The sequence below is a fragment of the Branchiostoma lanceolatum genome, chromosome 3 (genome assembly GCF_035083965.1).
Source record: "Branchiostoma lanceolatum isolate klBraLanc5 chromosome 3, klBraLanc5.hap2, whole genome shotgun sequence".
NCBI lineage: Eukaryota > Metazoa > Chordata > Leptocardii > Amphioxiformes > Branchiostomatidae > Branchiostoma > Branchiostoma lanceolatum.
In genome coordinates this window covers 16,157,112-16,180,510 of record NC_089724.1, presented here as the reverse complement: position 1 = coordinate 16,180,510, position 23,399 = coordinate 16,157,112, and the positions used below count along the sequence as shown (strand labels likewise).

The following is a 23,399-nucleotide window of genomic DNA, read 5'->3' as shown; positions in this document are numbered from 1 at the left end:
TGAGAATTTAGTAGAGAAAACTTAACAATTGCCAGTTTAAGAGATTTGCAAAATAGGTTTTAACAATAATCTATTGAAGACAGGTATACAACACTTTTAGTCTGGTACTACAGCTTTATTTTCCTATTTGTACATTGAAGATTCCAACCATACAACATTACAACTGACATCGTCCTAACCTATCTACATGGCCTTCACAAAGGTATCAGTATCAAAAGTAACATATACACAACTGGTATGTACAATATATAAGGCTTTCTTAATACAAATGTCAATTAGTTTAACAATGAAGGCCCTATCTTTCTTGTGCAGGTATATAAAGAATAAGGACAACAAACATTTTGGAAAGATTAGAAGAAGAAGGATAGCAAAGGTAACATCGTTAGATCAGTCACTGTCTGATGCTACTGCAGCCGAGGACTTCTTTTTCTTCTTGGGAGGTTTGGACCTGACTTCCTCCTGTGTAAAAGGATATAAATGTATTTGTAAGCAATAGATCAATGTGTAGGCATGGCACAGTTTCATGTTCATCACATAGCACTTACCACAAGATGTGAAATATTATTGTACCAAAATTTTTAAATTGTTTCGTAAACTGCTTTTAGGCGTAACACCCCAGTTTTGCACAGTGTTAGACCAAACTGTAAGGTTTGGTCCACTCACACCTAGATGGACCCCTACTCTTATTGACAGTAGAGTGGTGGGATCTATTATGTGCTCAAGGTGTGGCTCTCCTCAAACACGGAACCTCAGGTTTTACGTCCCATCCAAGAGGATGTCTCTAACGGAGGAGAGATACTCATTTTCACCGGAGTCGAGTGAGGAAATAGGTTTAAAGTGCTTTTCCCACGGCACAACATTGGGCTTTGTAAGGGATTTGCACCCAGAACCTTTAGATTCTAAGTCAACAACCCTAACCACAAGGTCTTCTACACTGAAGATTCTAAAAATTAATTCAAGAGACAGGCACTTACGGTGTCACTCTCTGATGAAGAGTCAGGTTCCCGCGGGGCCGTTCTCTTTGTGGGTTTGGGACTGGTGTTTGACACTTTCCTGGTCTTTTGTCTGGTCGGTCTGGAGGAATCCTCAAAGTCTTCAGCGAGGGCAAACAGATCACTGAACCTGGACCAACACAAAAGGTGCAATGAACTAGACTTCTCACGTACTGCTACATGTACAATATACATGCACAATGTAGTAATGCATAGCCGCAGGTGCCAGGCCAGAATTGAGTTGATGGAAGTTATTTTTGTGTTGCTGCAAAATACATTGTACTATCTCTAGTACCAACTACTGGAAATCTTGAAATGTTTGCAGTTCTGTTTTCACAGTTTTCATGACACTGCGAATATGGGTTTCCAATGTATTACTTCTATACTACAGATTTGCTCCAACCGAGAACTTGAAACATCATGAAAACTCCTTTCCTCTTAACGGAAAATTAGGTCCCTGCAAAAATTAATGAATACGGCTATATGGTGAACAGAAATCTAATCAATAACCTGCTGTAGTTGATAATAAGTAACTGTTCTTGACGGCCCAACTCACTTAGTTTTCAGCATGTCACTACAGCTCTGCTGGATGTGTTGGAGGGCCTGCAGGAGGGCTTCCTGACCAAAAACTGCAACACAACAAAGTGGAGAAGTACATCACCTAGACACACTCCTAGCAAAATGTTTGATCAAATTACCAGATAACATAGTAAGCTGCACTGTTTCAACATGAGAGCCCCACAAACTACATAAGTGATTATTGTGGTTTTCAGGTTTAGTAGATGAAGAAAAAGACCTGTACTGGAAGGCACATGAATGCTTTGGTCTCCCTAGATGTGGCAAAGAAAAATAAAGTCAACAAGAACACAAGGTAATAGATAAGATAGGTCCAGAGAAGTCATACTCACATGTCTGTCTTGGTGTGCACACCTGGCGCAGATTATCCAGGTGTCCCAGCACCTGGTGAGTTGTCGGGGTTGGCTGACGACTACTTGTGCTTCTGAAAATGGAAAACTCTGTCTTAGTACAATACTGTCGGTTCACATGTGACTCGGCAACCTACGAAACATGTTACGGGTACAAGCTGTACTTTTGTAATCCTCCATTGAGGTAAAGCATGATGCTTCGCTACCGCTCTCATTTTCAGCATCAGCACACCAGGACTGGTCACCTCTACTCTTCTTTTAAGTGTGTTGGGTTCTTTTACATGCAGAGGTTTGACTCTAGAGGCCTTTAGCCCCCTCATACACAGGGTCGCTGGCTTCACGTCACCACCCGAAATGACGAATGCACTCTCTTACAATATCCTGTGTCTTTCTTATACAGGAAAGAAGAAATATCCGTTTGATAGCAAAAATGAACTGAATATCACAAGAAAGTTTTGCAGTGTCAACTCCATTTCACCTACAACTGTATGTAATTTGTATCTCTGTTATATTTTATCTGGCCCTTACCTCTTTCCTCATGACCTCAATGAAAAGTGGCCTGCATGTCGATTTGAGCTTGTCATGAATAAAAAAGGTTCAGACAAACCTTTTACTTTTCCTAGTGGGTGTGCTGCTGCTGAACTTGAAGACCATGGACTTGACCAGGTCCGCCAGTCTCTCCTCATGGTCCAGCGACCACTGCCGCAGGATGCACGTGGTGAAGTGGTCCTGCTCGCTGCAGTCGCGAATCATCACGTACCGTACCATCTCTAACGTCGGTCTGGGAAAGTCATTTGCATATTTTAGTACATTCTAATTTACACCATAGACGGTAACTTTAGATTTGGAAATATTTGGAGTTGTTTTATTTACATGTTTTTTTTTGTCTTGTGGTGATCTCTCCGCTGTATAATCATGACACCACAAATATGCATTTCCAGTACTACTGTACTACAGAATTGCTTCAACTGCAAACCTAAAACATTGCAAAATCTAATCCCCGCAAAAATAAATGAATTAAAAGTGCTGTAATTTTTTGCACCAATACAGGAAAAACAAGAGTTCCACAACCTCATATCTCCATGAACAATTCTATTCATGCAAATGACTTACACATTTGCATACTGTAAGTCTACTTAGATCCGCGGGGCCTAAAATCCGCGGTTTCGGGCAAATGGTAAATCCGCGGTGGTTCTAAATTCGCGCTGGGCGATGAGTAGAAAAAACAGCAACTGAATACTGCCATCAGAAAATGCTTGTTCAATTTTTAAAAATAAAAAATGTTACGAAGGTCGCTACAAAACTGCTTCAAAATCGTCACAAAATGCGGTCTACGCCGAAACTGTGACGGGGACTTCCTGCCTTGTGATCACGTGAAATCTTGCAGTCAACCAATCAGAGCACAGTTTTTCTGACTCGAACCAATCAGCGCTTAGAACAGCGGTAAACATGAGTAAACAAAGATGGCGGCCCAGCCCGGCCCTGCCGCTAGCGCGCCGTATCTTGAAGTAAAATCAAGGCGTAAAATACGAGTCATCTACGCTACGTAAGCAGAATTTTCACGGGAAGAAAATTAAAGGAATACATTCTCCACCGAATACGACCACAAATGGCGGCAAATGGCGGCAAATCACAGCGTAGGGACTCAAATGCTCGGGTGAAAATCTTGTTTTTCTTTACGTATTTTTGCTCGCTTTCTTGAAAAACAGGTTTTTAATGAGATCAACGTATGTCAGAGGCACCGATATCGATTGTTTGCAAGCATAACAATAGCAAGAAACAAAAGAGTGTGATTGTACAACGGTAGACGGCGTCCCCAAGCCCCTAACAACAATGCAAAGCCCAAATTGTGGCGTGTATGTCGATAATTATTTTCTGATTTCTCGGTAAATTACTACTGTATATGTGTAGCGGTCGGGAGTAGCGACGCCGCTCGGCCAAACTTCTGCGAATCATATGTAATATCACTTGTTTACACGTATGTACTGTGTAAAAGTTTGTCATGTTTTACACAATCGCGTGCATTGTTTATGTGTCGCTTTTCCCTGAAGTCGAGCTCACTCGTAAATGTGGGGAGGGGGGCAAAAGTACGATAAACATATCCGCGGGGAAATTGATTCGCGGCGCAGAGGTCGCCGCGGATTCCGCGGATCTAATTATACCGCGGATCTAAGTAGACTTACAGTAATATATGCTTGGTCATAAACACCTTTATCTAACTTACACATGTTGCAATATTGACAGTCCTATAATTTTCCAATTAGATGAATTATGGTGTTTTTGCATTAATTATGCAAATTAGGAATTCATTTGTATAATTGGTATCTGTTGATACTCCACTTTCCATAAACTACATATGTTACATATATTTGAGTCTGATAATGGAAAACACTGCAAATCTAGATTTTCCTCATTAGCTATGCAAATAAAGTCACAATTAGCATAATTTGTACTACATTATGTATATCTCTGTCTAAGCTACCTGCAAACTAAGAATCATATTGACAGTCCTATGATTTTCCAATTAGATGAAATATGGTGTTTTTTGCATTAATTATGCAAATTAGGAATTTATTTGCATAATTGGTATCTGTTGATGATTCACTTTCCATAAACTACATACGTTACATGTATTTGAGTCTGATAATGGAAAACACTGCAAATATAGATTTTCCTCATTAGCTATGCAAATTAAGTCCCAATTAGCATAATTTGCACTTCATTGTTCATATCTCTATCTAAGCTACCTGCATACTAAATATCATGGAAATCCGTTGTTCCTTTGTTCAGTTATTCTCCTTAGAAGATTTTCCCCAAAACGCCCCTGCAGTTCCAGAGGAAGCTGCTAGGGGGCCCAAACCTACACCACTTATTTATTACATCACAAGCTATCTGCCACTCCAAAATCAAGACCACAGCACGTCCAGGTCAAATTCTCAAAAGATACAAAATTGAAGTTCTGCTGCAGTACCAAGGTCACATACCAGGGAGCCCAAAATCGACCTTGAACTTCGGCTTCACAACACCTGCCCACATACCAAATATCATCGTAATCCATCAAGAGGTTCTTGAGTTATGCTGACTACAGTAGTGCGGAAACACAAACAGACAGACAGACAAACACACAGACACACCCAAAACTATATCTCCATTTTTCATGGAGATAAAGATTGATAAAATCTTTATTTGTATTGTTTCATATGTTCAAGAGGCAGTTTCTGCAATTGAATTTTGCTAACCATTTATAGGTCTAATTTGCCAGACAAGCAAGATACATGTTGTATATACAGTCAAACCTGTCTATAGCGGTCACTCAAGGGACTGGCCAAAACTGGCCGCTAAGGACAGGTGGCCGCTATGGAGAAAATGTCGATTAATTGACCACGAGTGACACATATTTTCAGTACCCACTGAGATACATTTATTCACCGTACAGTACACATGTAAACATTGCATAGGTAAGTCACATTTTAGAAAGTCGATTGTTGTTCTTTTACTTCTATCATGGGCTTGAAAAACGAATTATTGTATCTGCCAACTCCAAAATCCATGGCTTGCTCGGGCTTCATGTCTGTACAGACCAGCATCGCCATACTCTACTCTTGATCCTTCGCGACTGCTTCGCTGCAGGCACACGCGTCAACAACGAGTTTTAATCATATGAAACAAAGTCCTTCGCAGCAAAATGCCACCTTGTTAGTTAAGAACAAAATACATGTTGCTCAGTTGCCACTTACTGTTCGTTTTCGACCGTTTTGAAACATAAAATCGTGGCGATAGTTTTCCTTAGTCTGTTGTTGTTTCCCTTCCCGCTTGTCATTATCAGCTTCTACCATTATGCTAATAGGGTACTCAGAAGAAGGTCGCTCTTTTGATGGCTTTTTTCTTTTCAGAAAATTGCAATAGCCCAAATTTTATATCATATTAATGTTATTCATATTTCTTTTGAAGCTTTTGGTAAAGTAATTATCCTCAGTGATACTTTGTAGCAAAATAAATTTAGCGCATTATACCTCCGAAACAGTGGTGTCTTCCGTTGACCTTTTTGCTGCTGACTATCAGCGCCATTTTGAAAATTGCGCGAAACACGTTTTGACTTTGAGTACCGGGGAAAACGGATATTGGGCCGGCATTCAAACATTTTCCGAACTTACCGCATCAGCTACATGTGCGAGTTGTATTTTCAAAAAAGCTGCCGTAATATTTGTCCAGTCGAAATGCACAGCAATGGTCAATTTTGCTACGATGTACAAACGCAAGCCATGTGAAGAAAATTATACTGTCAACTTCGCGTCAAACCATGGATTTTCTAACAAAGATAAAACCTTCTGGTTTTCTTTATTATCATCCTATCCAGTTGAGTCAACATAAATTTGATAACTGCGTGAAAAAATGAAGATTTTGAACCCGGCGTGCGGTGGCGATGCGGCTTCTACCGGCGCGCCGTGACCGTTACCGACAGTGTTACTGTACTCGCGGGACTGAAAATCGTCTGGCCGCGACCGCGTTGGACAGGTGGCCGCTATAGCCTAATTCTTAATGCTTATGTCAATGGGAAAAATCCAAGGGACCGACAAAAAGTGACCACTATGGGCAGGTGGCCGCTATGCAAAGGTGACCGCTAATACAGGTTTGACTGTATACAGACTTACCTTTCTACTTTCAGCATTAACAAAGTGTTGGTCAGGGCCTCTGAATGGTCTGAAACAACAAATGCATTCATTCCTGATAAAGCAGAATGTCAGTATTTTGGAAACTTTTTTTGATCTTGTGTACTTTCTTTTTATCCATATCCTTTGTGCAATTTTTGTTCACAGAATCTACTATCATACTTCTACTACACGTCTCTGATAGCAACAAGTACATTGATCATTCTTTAAAGCCCCAGTCACACATAGCTGACAATGGCCTCTCTACCTTCTCCAGACTATATGGTTGGTAGTGAGTCATGAGTAAGGTCATCTGTGGTATGGAGTTGGTCGCCGGTTTGCTTGCTAATTTTTTACAGTCACCTGAACCAGCCGACTTTGAATTTCAAAAAATAAAAGTCAGGGATAATCATGTTCTGCTTGTATACAATTGAAAGAGCAAACTTTAGCTAGAATAGGATGGATTCCACAGGTTTTTGTAAGGGGGAGCATAGAAACAGTGTGGAGTTTTAGAGAAATTAAGTTAAAATGGGGCATTCCAAGGCTTTCTGAGGGGCAAAATTACTGTCAGACAGTTCTAAGTTGAATGTGACCTAGTAGCATCCCTGGTCAATCAGAATTTTATGCTTGTCAGAAAAACTGCTCCTCAGGGGTAAGGGGGCGCATGATCAGGGCATGAGGCTCCGCCCCTGTTCCCCTCTTTAGATGAACCCCTGGATTCCATGCTACTCCCAACCCAGTTGGGAGCAAAGTTGTGGGAAGGTCCTAGATGTGTGCCAGGGGCTTAAGACACTTTTTTTCCAGCTCTACCTACCTTTGTAGTTAGCCTTCTGAAGAATGGGCAGTACTGCCTCCACTGGGATGTCATGGGCCAAGAACAGCTGCCAGACTGCGTACTGCTCAAAACTCTCCCAGTTCAGACTAGCCACTGGAATGGCACATATTACATACTGAATATCAAAAACTATTACATAGGACACACCAGCTTAATTTTTGGGGTCTTAGACTTAAAAATGCTGAATAAGAGATTGGTACGAACTAAAAATTTCCTCTGACAAATAAAGTACTATACTTACAAAGAACATTTGCCACAGACTCCTTTCTAAACGTAGTCAGGTTCCCTAGCATGACTTGGAATACCAGCTCTTGTAACTGAAACACAACAGTGTAAAGACTGATTCAGCACTTTATATCTACATATACATTTACATACAAAGTTTTTCTAAAAATCATGTTCAATTCTAGTGTGCATTCATCTCTATATTTGCATAGGGACATATACTGTCAAACCTGTCCAAGTGGCTACATGTACATCTACATGTACATAAGGACCACCTGGCCACTTCTTGGTGGTTCCTTTGATAATTTTTTCCACTGACAAAAGCATTGAGAATCATGACTATAGTGACCAACTGTCCATACACATACATTGTACATGTAGATAAGATTTTGTCAGCCCCCTGGATGGTCTTCTAGTGCCTGCCAGTTTAAACTGTACATGTACATGATGTACCTGGTATTGAAAATAGCACAATTGAATGTAACAGATTATTCAATGTCTTTATGTGAGTTACTATCTAAAAGTACTAATGTTATAATATACAAATTGTCTTCTTTTTTCATAAACAAGGTGAATAATTTTATTGTTGGTTCACCACTCACCTGAGCTGGGTCGATGACTGCAACAACTAGGTTCAGAAGTTCTGTGTTCCCAACAGAAACATTGGGGAACTAGAAAGGAAAGCAATGGAAGAAAATCAGAAAAATTAAGTCTGTAAGATCTGTAAGGCAACTAAAGAGCATTATGTTGAACTCTTAATATTTCTGACAAATAGTGATAAAAGATGCTTGATAAAGCTAAATTGTGTGGAGAGAATTATTCTTAAAGTCTTAAGAGTCTCCACCTTGAGAAGAGAAGATTTCTTCAAATTTTTAACAAATACAAGACAGACTGACCTGCGTGTAGACAAAGGGTACCAGGTAACACAGTAGCGCAATGTCATTGTCTTGGCATTCCTGAGTACATAAGAACAATTGTGATATTCATGACTTTTGCATCCAGGATCTGTACATCATGCAGTAAAAACATCAAACTTGAAAATTCAAAACTTAAAGAAAGAGAAGTCCCAGAAAATTCTAGAAAGAAACTACAAAATAAATGTCGTATCTTCTTGAAATAAGGTGAGTTAATAATAGTCTAATTTATGGATGAAGAAAAAATTTAAAAGTATTAAGAAAGTTTATAACCTTAATGTCCATCATAAGACAAGTTTCCAGATCTCTGAGTTGGGTGTGGTCACTGAAGTCCTCATACACTCTGGCCTTGTCTTCTGTCACCTTACTGAATAATAAACATAGTACATAGAAACATTCTTATCATATGCAGGCAAAAAGACACAAAGATTTTTGTTCTACAGCAGAATCTTTTCTGCTTCTTTAACAGTCGCTCCCACACAAAATAGTCTGCAACCCCTCCCCATCTAATCATTTAGTCCTTACTTCCTGCATTATTTTTGCAATCAAATATTTCTCAGAAAAAGTGTGACGGCATTAACCTCTCGCCTATACAATGTCTTTTGGCTGTACATGTATATTCAAGTGCTAATGGTTGTTCTATTAATGGGCTCCACACTATTCTGCAGGGAAGCAATCAAAGGAGCTAACACATACCAGGCTAAGGATACAAACAAAACAAAGAAATAGCTCCCCTTAGTCTGTGGATGTTGTCTGAAATGTCTGTTTCCAAATTCTATCCAGTTGCTAGAGTAAATGTCATTTGGCGTATCTTAATACCTGGATGTCTAACTTCTATCAACGTATCACAGAAAGAGTAGGCAAGGTACCATTACCTGACAGACAGGTAGTACAGCAGGTGGTACCCGAGCCGCGGCTGGCGCTGGTACAACTTATCCATCAGGGTGTACAGGATCTCCACACTGGGGTACGAGTCCTCCGACATCTGACACAGATTTCTGACCAATCAAATCATAGCAGGTTTCAAAACATTGGTGAGTGTGGAAGTCTTGTTGATGATATAACATTTGTACAACAATTCTCTGATTCAAGTAGAAACTGTACAAAATTGTAGTACATTTCTTCAAACAATGCTTATATAGAATAAACAAGAACAGAAAACATTGAATTCAAAAACATTTGACTTGGTGGAAAAGACTGTCCTTACCTGAAAATAACATAGACTGGCTTCTCAATTGACTCAAGAATGGACCTAGAGCAAAAAGTTTAGACCTTAAACAACTTTCACGGAATAGCCTTGTTACAAGAACTGAAAAATCATGATTCATATATATATTTCCACTACTGAGCTAGAAATAATATCATAGCAACAATATTTCATAAGTGTAAGTGTCAATAACTGTTATCTAAATATCAATGTTGATTAACATAACACTGTTATTTGAATATCAAGTAAGTAAGTGTCAATAACTGTTTGGAGGTTTCACAATTCTTTGTGGTTGAAATAATACAGTAGCACAAGAACACATGTTCACAGCGTCATGATTTTACCACAAAAAAACACAAAAATAAAACGACTGTGAACATTTCAAGCTTTGAAGTAGAAGTAATAGTTGCTCACTCTTGTGTGGCTTCAGCAGGTAAAACTTTCCCTGACAACTGTTTCCTGAACAACTCTGACAGGCAGTCAGCAAGGGGTGAGGCAACTTCACTCTCAAAATCCTCCTGCAAAAACAGACAGTGTATCATCATACAAGCTTTTCCACAAGGCATATACAGAAGAGTTCCAACAAAACATAGCCTTGAATTGTGACATGAAAGAAAATAATGATGATTTAACCGTCTCCTAGGTGTTCTTCCAATTACTCTTACCATTTGTAAGATGGTCTCCACAATTTTGTCCACCACTTCACACTGGGCTTCTGTGTCCTGGGAAATGTCACTGTAAGAGAGATTCAGAAATACATGACACTGATTAAGTACATGTTCTTTTTATAGTAATGCAGAGCTTAGAGCAAAAGTGCATGTTTACTGACACCAAAATTCCACAAATGTAAGCTAGGTCTTGTAAACTTCACTTAATTTTGGGTAGAAAGGAGTTTTTTTGCGTGTCTTAAGTTTGTAATTGAAACAATTCAGTAGTACAATAGTACAATGTAATACATTGGAAACGCATATTCATGGTGGAATGAATTTGCAGTGGAGGGGCCACCACGAAAATAAAACCACTGCAAACATTTCAAGATTTACAGTATGTACCTGTCTGCCTGCAGTTGGACCACCAGGTCCCTCAGTTCGCTGTCCCGCGCCAGTTGTCTTAGGGAGTCTGAGATGTCCACGGCAGACTCGTCCACTTCTTTGATTGGTCGGAACTTCCAGTGCACCTTGCCTGTTGATAGAAAACTTTCTATCAGGAAGTTTTTTTTAGTTTGTTTCTCATAATAAGAAAACTGCCTTTAGTTTAGGCATAACACACCAGTTTTGTACAATAAGTACATCATCTGAGTAAGACTGGACTGAAGTATGTTGATTTTTTAAAACTTGCTCAAAGTGTGTTTCTCCTCAAACACGTGGCCTCTGGCTTTACATCTCATCTGAGAGGATGTCCCTAACCAAGGCTAGGTACTCTTTTGACCAGAGTCGAGTAAGGAAATAGGTGTAAAGTGGCTTTCCCAAGGGCACAACATTGGGGCCTGTTTGGGGTTGGAACCCATAACCTTTAGATTCTAAGTAATCAACCACAAGATCACTTTGCCAAGTCGAATTTGCAAGCCTTTCTGCCCTTTATCTTCACAAAAGTTTTTTCCCCTTTCTTTCAATCCCTCACTTTATTTTGTGGAATATACTTTATAATTTTGGAGTAGAACGCTGTCTTACCCCCAACCTCCTCTTCTTCGTCATCGCTGAAGGCCACCTCTCCGACGTACTCCCTGTCGTTGTTCTTGTCGTTCTCGGAACTGATGAGGACAATTTCTGGTTTAACCAACAACGGTTCCTCCACTGGAACTTTAGTAGCTGCTGTTGTTGCTAAGGTAAAGAAGTGAGTGTAAGGTAAAGAAGAGTCACAGAGACTTTCAAACATTTATGAAACAACGATAGCACAACTAGAGTGTACAACTGTATATATGGCTTAGCAATTGAGATTTAGCCGACACACAAGAGAAACTTATAATTATTGCAATACATATATGCCCCTAGCAAGTAACAAAGGAACTGCAAAATATACAGACAAATCATTCTCTGATAAAGTAATATGTGCAGTTGTTCTTTCCAAGTTTAGATGATCGCAACATTTGATGACCAACCAAAAAAGGCAATGAATGGAAAACAATAAACAGGACGGAATAACTAACAGAGCCCCCTTGTAGTTCTAAGCAGCATGACAACACCTAAATAGTAACTGATGGAAGTCAAAGAAAAAACTTCACAATGCTGAAAGAAGACAAAACTCAAGTCGCTAAAAATAACTAGATGAATTTTACATGACTGTTGTATAGCGATCAACTCCTATGATTCCAGACAAACTCACTCACCTGTGGTTGTACAGAACTCAGAAAACTTGTCTCTAATCATGACTCTCAAATCCTTGTCTAGCTTGGGGTTGTCAAACAGTGGGGACAGTGACCTGATATGGAAATATTTCATATGCAATATTGTAAAACATGACATTTTGGTTGGACTTATAAGTAAATCTATGACCAGTTGTAGTTAGGAATTTAGAAACATAATTCCACAAGAACTAATATATGGTGGCCTTGACAAGGAACACCTTTTCTGCTATATCGTCCACTGGGTTGGAGACATTATGAATAAATAGATAAATCTAAAAACTACAAATAAAAAAAATTTTGAACAGTCGTCTCATTTCACTGATTGCAATAATTTGTTGACTTACGGTAGAACCCTTTTTTCTAAGATCTGCCTCAAGGAAGTGTAGATTCCTTGTCTCACTTGAGCTTCATACGGTGGGAAGAAGTTCGGAATGATCTGCAACACGACGTGAACACTTAATTCGTTACCACAATATTTAACCTATCGTGCTAAGATAGGTTAAAATATCTTTTTGGACACTGTACTAGTGCTGTACAAGACAAGTCTGTGTATTCTAGATATAAATGTATGCCTTGAAGTAAAAGCATGTCTTACTCATGTATCATTCAATGATTTTGTGTCTGAGTCGAGGAAAGAAAAATCCTCACATATTTGATAGCTTTGTGTCTGAGTTGAAGAACAACATCAATTGTTTCAATTCTTTAAAAACCTACCCGACACAAGAAGTCCAGAAGTGTAGCTGTTATGTGGGGATGGGAGCGCAGAGAATGGTGCATCACTAAAATAGCAGGTTCTGAAAGAGAAGAAAAGATATAGTTACACTTACACATGGTTGCCCCCAAATGAAAAAGTTCCTCATTTCTGCATGGTTTAAGAGTGAAAACTCTTTGCAGTTTCTTCTTTGGCATCTGTAATCTGTATGATAGTTGTTACTAAAAGTTACCCACATTCTTAAATTCAAATAAACAGCAGAATATATGGGTCGTGTCCTTCTTAAAATCTTGTTACAAACCCTTTACTTTAGATGGACATACCTATATTCATGATGCTGTCCTTGTCAGGCTGGTAGAACAACCAATCATAGAACAGCGACAGTTTGGCGTTGGATGCTGCAACATTGGACTGTAAGGAAAAAAGTTTCAAGTCAACTTTGGACACTTGTGAGGAGTCAATTTGGCAAGCCATTTTCCAACCATCTGTCTCAAGAAATCTACACCAAAATGTATCTTTGGCTACAGCATAAGGAATTAGAGACAGGGATATTTTTAACTTGAGGACTTTTTTTTCAATAAACCTCACGGGGAGCCAGACTGTACAGCCTTGGAACAGTCAATCTCCATATATGGTTATGTATGGCTGTTACTCTTTATCCCCTCTGGAAATCCTTTTCAAACTGATGCATGTGCATAATTTCTACAATGGCTACAACACGTTTGTGGAGATCTAATAACTTGGTGACGGTTAAGCGAAAATGTTACCTTGCATGACATGAGCAACCAGCCAATCAGAGCCCAGCGGGGGACAATGTCGGAGCACAGGATCTCATTGGAGGGATGGATGACGCCGCAGATGTAGCGAATCAGGTCACAGCGTAGCGACTGGCTGTCTGGGGTACTCAAATACTGCACAGGAGGAGGAAATCATCAGTGGCAATTTCAACAAAAATCATTGTTACTTATACTCTTTAATAGTACTTTTATAAAACTGGATAGAAAAGTTGCTTTGACAACACCTAATAACTGGCCTAGACATTGATAATCAGTAGAAGGATGAATAAAATGATTTGGGAAAATGCTTCTCTAGAAGTAGAACATATCAATCAATCAATCAATCAATCAATCAATCAATCAACCAATAAATCAATCAATTGTTTATGAGAAAATATTTAAAATATCTTCTAACCTGTTTCTGAAACCAGTCCTGATATCTCTGTTGTTGACCAAATCGAACCTGCAGAATGAAACAAATATCATATCAATCATCACATGTCCTCTCTATCAAGACCAGTGGAAGATAAGCTCAACTGTTCATTGAGTTCATTTGAGCTAAACTTGTTTGAGATCACTTTCACTCGGGAACAGACTGTGACTCGAACCTTAGAAGTGATGAAGTGCAGTTTGTTCTCCATTTCTGGAGTCAGGCGGCAGGCCAGGAACTTACGAGACGTTCGTAACGTCATCAGCTGGGACAGGCCTAGAAAACGTATACAATACAAACATGGTTAATTATTTGTCATCAAAGTTTGTTTTAAAAAGTTTCAAAGCATGCAAAGTACAGTGTAAGCAAATCATAGTTACAATGTTATTGCAATAGTCAATTCCAAAACACAAAAGCAATTCTACAGAATGTTTGCAATGTCTACTGCAGCTAAATGTAGGTAGTACTTCAACGTAAAATACAAACTTTCATTACTCCAGTCCTCAAGAGAATCCTATCTAATTCTAAGGTTTAAACTTTCTTTGAATATCTATTTTTCTAACTTGTGATGAAGGTCTACTTGCCAGTGAATTGGGGGCTGAGTGATTGTGGGTTTACGATCATGTCTCGCCACAGACGCTCGAATTCTGGGATGCGGGCAACGTGCTGTAGCAAGCGGATCAGATCCCGACCAATCACAGCACAGTCTGTCCACTATGAGAAAGGACAGTTATTTCAAAACAGACCAATCACGGCACAGTCTGTCCACTATGAGAAAATACAGTTATTTCAAATCAGAATAATTCAGATGTGAAAAGCAAAAAAAATCAATACAGTATCTATATTGTACATGTAATTCATAGTTCAGAGTTTCAGAAAATCAACATTTACAAAAGTAAGATATTGACTACTACGGACCTTTTCTCGGAGTAGTGTAACACAAAAGTCCACTTCTTTTTGCCTCAGCCCAGCTAACCCCTGGGCGCCGTGGTCCTCGACCAGTCGTAGATATGTGTAGACAGAAATGGACACCAGCACAGGGTGTTTGTCCAGCCATGGTCTGAAGATTGGGGAGGGGGGCAGAATGTAGAGAAAAAATTATCGTAACATACTAGCTGAAGGAAGATTAGGGATATCTACATCATAGTACATGTATCTAAAAAATGTTTATGTTAACTCCATCCAAAAGTTCTTTATGTATATGGGATTGTCAGAAAAAAGGAAGGACAAAATGAAGTACAATTTTTTGCTATCTACGATTAGAACGATACCTTTTAATCACACGGTGATGTTCAGTATACTATACATACAAAGTTGAGCAAGTTGAAGAGTTATGTGAGGAAATTTCCTGGTAATGCAAAGTACATCCTAAAATCAAAACATAAAACATGTTGTTCTTCTGAACATGGATTTGAATGAAGACATTTCCAATTCCATACCTGTTATCATGGAGGACATCTAGCACAGATTCTGCCAGCCACACATTCTTCTGGGAAATGTCTCCTCCTGTGGAGATTTTCAGTTAGTAATTGCAGAATTATTGCTCAAATCTAAATACTGTAAAATGCTTCAAATTGTATTTTGCAAAGCTATATTTCAGTGACTTTGGAATGGGTAAGCAACTAAAGATGGTTTACGTGACACCCAGCCGTTTTCCAGAACTGAGAACAAAACGCTCCTAATATGTCCACAAGAAAACCTTGCTAAAATTTGACATTTTACAGTAAAAATGAGTTCCAGGACGCCTACTGACCTATGATCTGTTTGAGAAGTGAGAGGCAGATGCCGTCTGTTCCTACTACAGATGTCTTAATCAGTTCTCGGGTCAACCAAAGAACCTGGGAGGGAACAATACAGGTGAAACATCCGCACACATCATAATTTTTCTTGTACTAACTAAGGGCCCTTTCAACCAGGAAAATGGCAATGCTAGAGCAGGATAAAACAAGATGCTTGGAAATATAAAGTATAACTGTATCAAAATTCAAACTAAATGTCAAACTGTTTTCTATGCTATCCATAATATCGGAAATCTTGGAGTGAAAGTAAAACAGCACAATTTATGCCAAATATAGTATAACAAAACAAAAAATCTTCTTGGATCGTCCTAACACTTTGGAAAAATGCACACTTTCATCTGTCTATTGTAATTTGTATATCTATATACACTAAATGTTAGACTACGGTATATCTTGAAATGTTTGCAGTGGATTTACTTTCAGGGCTTCCGCGGCGACCTCTAACTACAATATCATGACACCATGAATATGTATTTTGTATTTCTACACTACTACAAAATTGTTTCAACCACAAACTTCAAACACTGAGAGTGATAAAGATGAATAATATAGATATCACACTTCTTACCTGTGTCCGGACAGACTCCAGTAGTTTGGAGAAGTGGTCAGTGACGAGTTGGTTCAGTTTGACCAGCACCAGTCCCAGTCCGTCCCTCGTGATGAGCGTCAGGTCGCTCAGAGACTGGGAGTAGTGCATAAAAGACAAAGTTACAGATATTCTACATGCTACTAGCACTGGTACCTAGTGAAAAATGTAGCATGTTCATACAATGTCTTTCTATAATGCTGATGTGTAAAAGTCTACTCCCCCCCCACTATAGACTGAATTAAATGAGATAGGAAGAAGAAATCAATTAGCATCTATTTGGAGAGTCAAGTATTTTATGAAGGTAGATCTAAGAGCACAAACTGGAAATAAAGATACAGTAGAGAGAAAAAGAGAGAGCGGGAAAAAGCAAAAGAAAAACAAGGATGAGAGGAAGTGAAACAGAGAAGGAAAGATTAGTGAATAAATGGACAGATGAATGAATGAATGAAAAAGAAACCAACCTTTTGAGCACTTGTAGATTCCACCAGGATGCTGTACAGCAGACCCATAGTGATCTCCTCATGCTCCTGCATTCCTTTGCACACCTGAAACACAGGTAAAATATTTCACACCTACACCTACAGCTGCCTTCATATAATAATGAAATTCCACACATCACAATTTCCAAGCTTTCACAAGAGGTACAATATTATTTTTCCAGGAAGTAAAACAGGTGACACATTTCACACCTGCACACCTACACATGCAGCTGTCTTCACATAAAAATGAAATTATATGCAACACACTTACAAAAGAGTGACACACCTTTGTTACGATATCATTTTCCAGGAAAGTACAATGATGATATATAATATATACTCAGGAAAAGATTTGACAGTAGAAAGTCACTCAACAGTAGAAAAGTGAAAGTTGTAACAGTTCTTACCATCGCATTCAGGGCATCGTGAGCTTCTCTGTCGGACAGTCCTGTCACCAGCGCTGTGTAGGTCTCATGGCAACGTTCTAGTTTCTACAAGTCAAAACACAGAAAGATTCAACTGTTAGCATTCAATCTGATTATCAGGAATTGCTTTGGTGAGATGCCAAAAATGCCAGATCTTTAATGTGATTGCCAATGATGTAACAGTAGGTGTGATTCTGCTGTATTACTACTATCACTGGTTATGCATTATTGGCATCAATTGCAGTACATACAGTACTGTTAAGGTCAGAGGTTATCCAGAACTTCCTCTTTCAACAACATAAGGAATATTAGATATATGATCCCTATTCGTACATCCCATTTATAAGTGCATGTCTATGCTTGTGAGAATCTTCATGTTAGGAACTCGGTTTCTGTATTGATTGTAGAAGTAATAAAGTAGAGTTGATATTCAAAATTCATGAGGAAGTGGAGTTTACAAGTGGGCTACAAAAAGCACACAGGTCCCACCTTAGAATATTTCAACTAAGCAATACAGAATGGCGTGCATTAAGTCTTAACGGTTGAGTGAATTGGTAGTAAATGTTACAAACAGACACCAGACAGTCAGATCTATAGATATGTCCTATAGACTCCTATCATGAACGAAGTGTGGGAGATCTTGGTAAGAGTGTCTGCCCCCCTCCCCACTATGCACCCTGTAGCTGCTAGCGACCTGTGCACAGCTATTCTTTTTTCGAGCGCCCACAAATGTCGATAACTTACCTCCTCTAGCTCGTCCTTTGGGTCCAGAGACCCTACCTCGTACAATCGTGTCTTTGGAGGCTGGTTCGGCTCCATAGCTCCAGCCAAAGTCCTGCACAAAAACCCTGGCACCAGTTTGAACGGTCTGTTGGCGTGCGAATCGTTGTTGACACCGTACAAAAGCGCCGCCTTACGATTCTTATCGCTATAGCAGACAAATAGATGTTATCACAGCCTCATACTGATTGTCCGTGCACATGTTATGTGGGAAGTCACAAAAAGTTGCTGGCACCTTCTCTTAGGTTGGTGACAGGAACAAAAGCTGCAGTTTGAAGGTAAACTGCTAGAGGTAACCTAACATTTAGGCGTTCTTCGACCTGTAGTCAGATCTTTCCCGAAATTGAAAGATTTATTTCACAAACTTGATCTGATACATGACCATAAATGGTTAGTTTATTGACATAGACACTTCGTTTCAACCTTTCATATTAACTTGAAACAAAAAATTCTTGATTAGCTAATGATTGTCACTTATCTCCGTTTCATTTATTTCTCCGACTTCATCTATTTCTACGTCTTCATCTCTTCGAAAACAAATTTTGCTACAGAAACAGCAAGGAGACGTATAACATACCTTGTGCCGCTCGACCTTTATAGGTCATATCAAATGCTACAAATGATCAATTTTTATCAAACGACTAGAAGTACATGTATCTAGATGAAATAGTCACTGTAGAATTTGGCTTTGTCATGAACATTGACCTGCCGTATGTGTTACTGTTTGTTTGTTTGTTTGTTTGTTTGTTTGTTAGACCAAGGACTTTAATAGACTTGTTAGTTACAGTAGTTTGTTTGTTTCGCATAACCAGTATACCCCCTTTACCAATTTTGTACGGTAAATGTAAGCTGCGTAAGACCGGTCTGTAAGGCTAGAACTGCACCTATGCGTCAACTCGACGTCCTACTTCGACGTTCGTTCGCGTCATCAGGACAGGAAATGCACGCGCGTCACTTCCGCTCCATGCCTAGTCGCCGGTCAATGACCGATGATGTTATCCACCCACTGAAGTGAAGGACAGCTGTGTGTCCTTGCCAAAACAAAGGTTTTCTGAGTAGGTGACCGGTCCGGAGTGAAGAGACTTCAAAACGTAAATGAGTGAATCATCCATGTAGCCACACAAAAGAGTACCAAGGCCACAGTGTTGTCATGAGATTGTGCCAAGGCCACAATATTGTCATAAAATGGAGTTGGCCACAGTATTATTGGCCAGTACCAGTGTTGTCTACACAAAGTGTGTGGCAGAACTAGAATATTCTTCAACAAATAACAACTGGAAAACTACATCGACATACCTACAATGGACACCACCGATGCTGCATTCTACGCCGAGAACAGTTCGTTGCAGAGCGTACACGTCCATCAGATAATGGCGCAGTATTTGCAGTGGGAGAGGGAAGACAGCGTGCTTGACGTGGGGTGCGGCACGGGACGAACAACGCAGTACATCGCACAGCTAGGAGTCAAATCAGTGGTTGGGATAGACTTGTCACCTGATTTCATACGGTAGGAAAGAAAATTCTCTTCCCCTTGACTTCCAGGCATTAAAAAAAGAACAAGGCGAAATACTTCATTCACTCTTGCACTATGTCTTTTATAAGTTTATTGCTGGATACTTCTTTAGAGCAACATATGAGAATGTATGAAATATGACAATATTTTCTACAGGTAAACAGAGACTAGTAAGCTGTCGTATGGTCTCCAAGCAATGTGTCCTTTTTGTAATCTCCAAGCAGATCTAAGTTGGGTTGCAATAAAAACTCCTTTTGCCAGTTGAATACGGTCTTTGCAACCGTTAGATCTGCTTGGAGATTATCCTTTTCGTACAATGTTGATGATCTGTTTTTGCCACGGACGGATGAAAAACGTTAACGTTGTTTCAGAGTCGCCGATTGACCGGAGGTAACCCCACATAGTGTCCTCGGGTAGCCACGTCAGTCTATGGCATCAGTATTGCTACCGCAAGAAAACAAGAGCTTTTAAAAAAAGCTGGCGTTTCGGCTACGTTTATAAGTGTGAATTGTCTTTTCCCTTTACTTGAAGTAAAATCTGCCAGAGGAAGTCACTCAAGGACTGTTCAGTCTATAAGAAAAATTGTCATTTTGGGAAATGAGTACTGTTTTAATAGAGAAAGGCAGATTGGGGAAAGCAATTTTGAAGTTACGTCACTTAACTTAAGTGCTTTTGAAAAAGCTGGTCTTGGCCTACAACTTGTACTTATTTGTAAAATGTATAATAGGCTCATTATAAAAGCTATCAATGTAATTATGTACATGGCACGCAATAAAACATAAAATTTGAAAAAGCACCATTGAATCATCAGCACTATGGTAATTAAGTGAAATAGAAGTTCATAACAGCTAAGGTTCTATCTAAAATGACTACCAAATGTCAAACAAATCAACAGCTACCTCATCCGTATTATTCTGGTTTCCGCATTTACAACATTTCTTCCTTATTTTCCTGGGTAATTTTGCTAAAATTCATGAAAATTCCCATAGTTTTGTGCCGAGGGGCGCCACTTTCCACGTCCGTGTTGTCTGAATGAAGTCGATACTGAACAATGGAGCATTTGCTACTGTAACAAAGAATCGCTGTTTTGCAAACAACATCAAGAGCCTCTGTTTACATCGGGGATAGAAGTTTAGTGGCGAGTGTTTTGCAAGAATCATCTTACCGCGCATAGGAGCCGCTGCACGGTATTTTCCATTACAATGAACAGAAAAATTCGAATGCCGGGTTTGGAATCTATGAAGTCCTGTTCATAAGACAAAGGCCTTGTATATATAAAATGAATATTTGAAAATAACAAATATAGAATATTTCTTTATTTATTAATGAAAAAAAATGATATTCATAAATTTGATATTGATAGATTAATATAATATCAATATATATTTTTGATATTCAATATCTAAAAAGAAAAAAAAAATCCATGCACGGAGACGAACCCGGATCGTCTGGGTCCGAAGTGCTTCGCGTTGCCAGATCGGCCAAGCTGCGGTACGTAACTTTTCATTCTGGACGTAATGCTATAACCTCACTATATGGTATCATTTATGCCGATTTTTGGTCGTTTTCTTGACGAAATCATTTTTTTTCTTCTGCAATCTTGTGGAATAGATGTAATATGGTCATTTTTCAGGATATCAAAGTCCGAAACCACAATGCAATGATATTTCCGAACAGTTGTAGCAGTTACATGCGGTCGCCGTCCTGTGTCACATGCAAATCTAGCCTGCCTGCATTTTCGTGCTCTCTTGCCATATAAGGTAACGGCTATACAAGGATTTGAGAACGTATTGCCATATAAGGTCTTATTGTGTGCGACACAATGTTGAACCAAGCTTCCCTGGTTCCTTCCTTGAAGGTAAAAGCCAGGACAATGCGTTCCGGCGCGCATGCGCCGAAACGCAAAAAAGGTGATGATCAATAGTTGTCACTTTCATTTTTCAGATACACAAAGGAAAACGCACAAAACAGAAATCTGTCGTTCTGCGTGGCTGACGTACAGTATTCGTCTGAGCTGGAGCCAGCCTGGCGACAGTCCTTCGACAAGGCAGTGAGCCTCTACGTCCTACATCTAATAAAGGATAAGGCAAGCGCCTTAGAAAACATCAGCGCCTGTCTAAAACCTGGTGGACAACTCTTCATGATCGTACCGACGGACGACAACGTGTTGATGGTGACAACCCGGCTCATGTCGTCTCATCACAGATGGGGAAAGTACCTGGCTGGTTGTCCTCGAATGATGCCCTGGTCTGTGGACGATCGCGAGGGGCTGCGTGGATTGGCCAAAGACAGCGGATTTGAGGTAAGGCTACAGCAAGTAAATTTTATGGATGACATCCTCCGCAGACCCCAAAATTAATGAGATAGGGCGAAAAAAAAACAAGGCGGGCAAAAAAAACAATATTCCTATATTTTCAAATTTTGAGATCATGAATCTTGTTAAACAAGAATTGAGGCGACGAAATATGATATCATGACCAACAGGTCTTTTATTCCTGTATTTAGCCAATGAGGTTTCAAATATAATATAAAACCTCCTTGATTCAACAGGAAACATGTCCTTGTAGATGTGTATACATCTCAATAGACCAACTACAACAAATGCAGAAAAGAGCTTGTTGTACGTATACCATCATCTGAAGCAACTACACTGGGTATTCATATGTTATGAAACACCTTGTGTATACAGCTCAATTAACTAGACCCCCCCCCCCCCCATTATTTATATAATGTCCTTGCTAGATCTAGAACAAACGCAGAAAACAGCTTGTCATACCATCATGGGCAGGAACTACACTGGGTATTCATATGCAATGAAACACCTTAGACTGTCAACGTTTACGACATATTTGCCCATTTTTGGCATGTTGATCACCGTCGGAGGGCAATGAAATTTCTTGTTTTTTATTTCGAAATCAGGCGAAAATTAATGAGCGCGCTGATGTCATCCATAAAAATTACTTGCTGTGGCCTAAAGAAGAACTTCTTTATTGAATGTCTGTCAATATCTAGAATGAATGACTACCGGCATGATGGACCAGGCCTATATGTTTTACTTCTATTTTACGTTTTGCTGTACGGGACGGCCCGGGTATCATGTACCTTTGAAGCCATTTGGAAACCATCGGCCCAAAGAAAGGGATGATGACTCGCCGCATGAGCGTACATCGGTGCCACTGGTACGCCTAGATAAATGAGGGATTTGTCAGAAAGAGATCAGGAAAAACCTCACACTATATCATTTCTATCGGAAATGTTGAGGAACGTGTTGACCTTCTGCACCTTGTGTTCTGTACTCGCAGGGTCGGTCTTTCAGACTCGTGCTTTTCCTAACATAAAACATCATAGATATATAATATATATGCTTATTTCTGTGTGTATAGTAACTAAATTTAGTTTTCGATGACCTGTTATAAAGATTAGATCACAAGAATTGCCGGATGAAATATTTGGTACTTGTTGTTTTAGGTGCTGTCGTGTGACTGTCCCCTCTTGCGCCATTGGTACGGTTCAGAAGAAGACACCATCAGTGCCATGCTGCCCTTTTTGGGCCTCCGCTACATCCCGGAGGAGGAGCAGGCCGACTTCCTCTCCGACTGGTGGGCCAGCGCCAGGAGTATGACTGATGCTTCAGGCTGTAGCGTTAGGATAGATCAGGCTGGTAGAGTGGAGTGGACTTTCCGTGTCTTAATCATCCACGCACGGAAGTTTTGATCACCTATGTGCCAAGTTTTTGCGTGTTTGTGTGTGTGTGTGTGTGTGTGTGTGTGTGTGTGTGTGTGTGTGTGTGTGTGTGTGTATGTA

General features: G+C 39.6%; 2 protein-coding genes across 2 annotated transcripts; one reads left to right on the top strand and one right to left on the bottom strand.

Moving 5' to 3' along the window:
- Nucleotides 1–94: 94 nt before the first annotated feature.
- Nucleotides 95–18,214, bottom strand: LOC136430612 (integrator complex subunit 3-like). The gene is made up of 32 exons (XM_066421358.1): nucleotides 18,047–18,214; nucleotides 17,285–17,368; nucleotides 16,860–16,943; nucleotides 16,378–16,491; nucleotides 15,764–15,848; nucleotides 15,450–15,516; nucleotides 14,929–15,070; nucleotides 14,595–14,724; nucleotides 14,189–14,286; nucleotides 13,996–14,043; nucleotides 13,572–13,715; nucleotides 13,128–13,215; nucleotides 12,807–12,886; nucleotides 12,437–12,528; nucleotides 12,075–12,166; nucleotides 11,419–11,568; nucleotides 10,801–10,930; nucleotides 10,414–10,483; nucleotides 10,163–10,266; nucleotides 9,749–9,793; nucleotides 9,417–9,539; nucleotides 8,815–8,908; nucleotides 8,524–8,583; nucleotides 8,230–8,298; nucleotides 7,644–7,719; nucleotides 7,382–7,495; nucleotides 6,571–6,619; nucleotides 2,526–2,699; nucleotides 1,901–1,992; nucleotides 1,549–1,621; nucleotides 975–1,122; nucleotides 95–459 (listed from the first exon to the last, which is right to left on the bottom strand). The coding sequence occupies exons 1-32, from the start codon at nucleotides 18,119–18,121 to the stop codon at nucleotides 388–390; spliced, it is 3,066 nt and encodes a 1,021-aa protein (XP_066277455.1). The 5' UTR covers nucleotides 18,122–18,214; the 3' UTR covers nucleotides 95–387.
- Nucleotides 18,215–18,797: 583 nt separating this feature from the next.
- On the top strand, nucleotides 18,798–23,399 carry LOC136430614 (ubiquinone/menaquinone biosynthesis C-methyltransferase UbiE-like). The gene is made up of 3 exons (XM_066421363.1): nucleotides 18,798–19,589; nucleotides 21,540–21,897; nucleotides 23,064–23,399. Exons 1-3 carry the CDS (start codon nucleotides 19,384–19,386, stop codon nucleotides 23,307–23,309), a joined length of 810 nt encoding a protein of 269 aa, XP_066277460.1. The 5' UTR covers nucleotides 18,798–19,383; the 3' UTR covers nucleotides 23,310–23,399.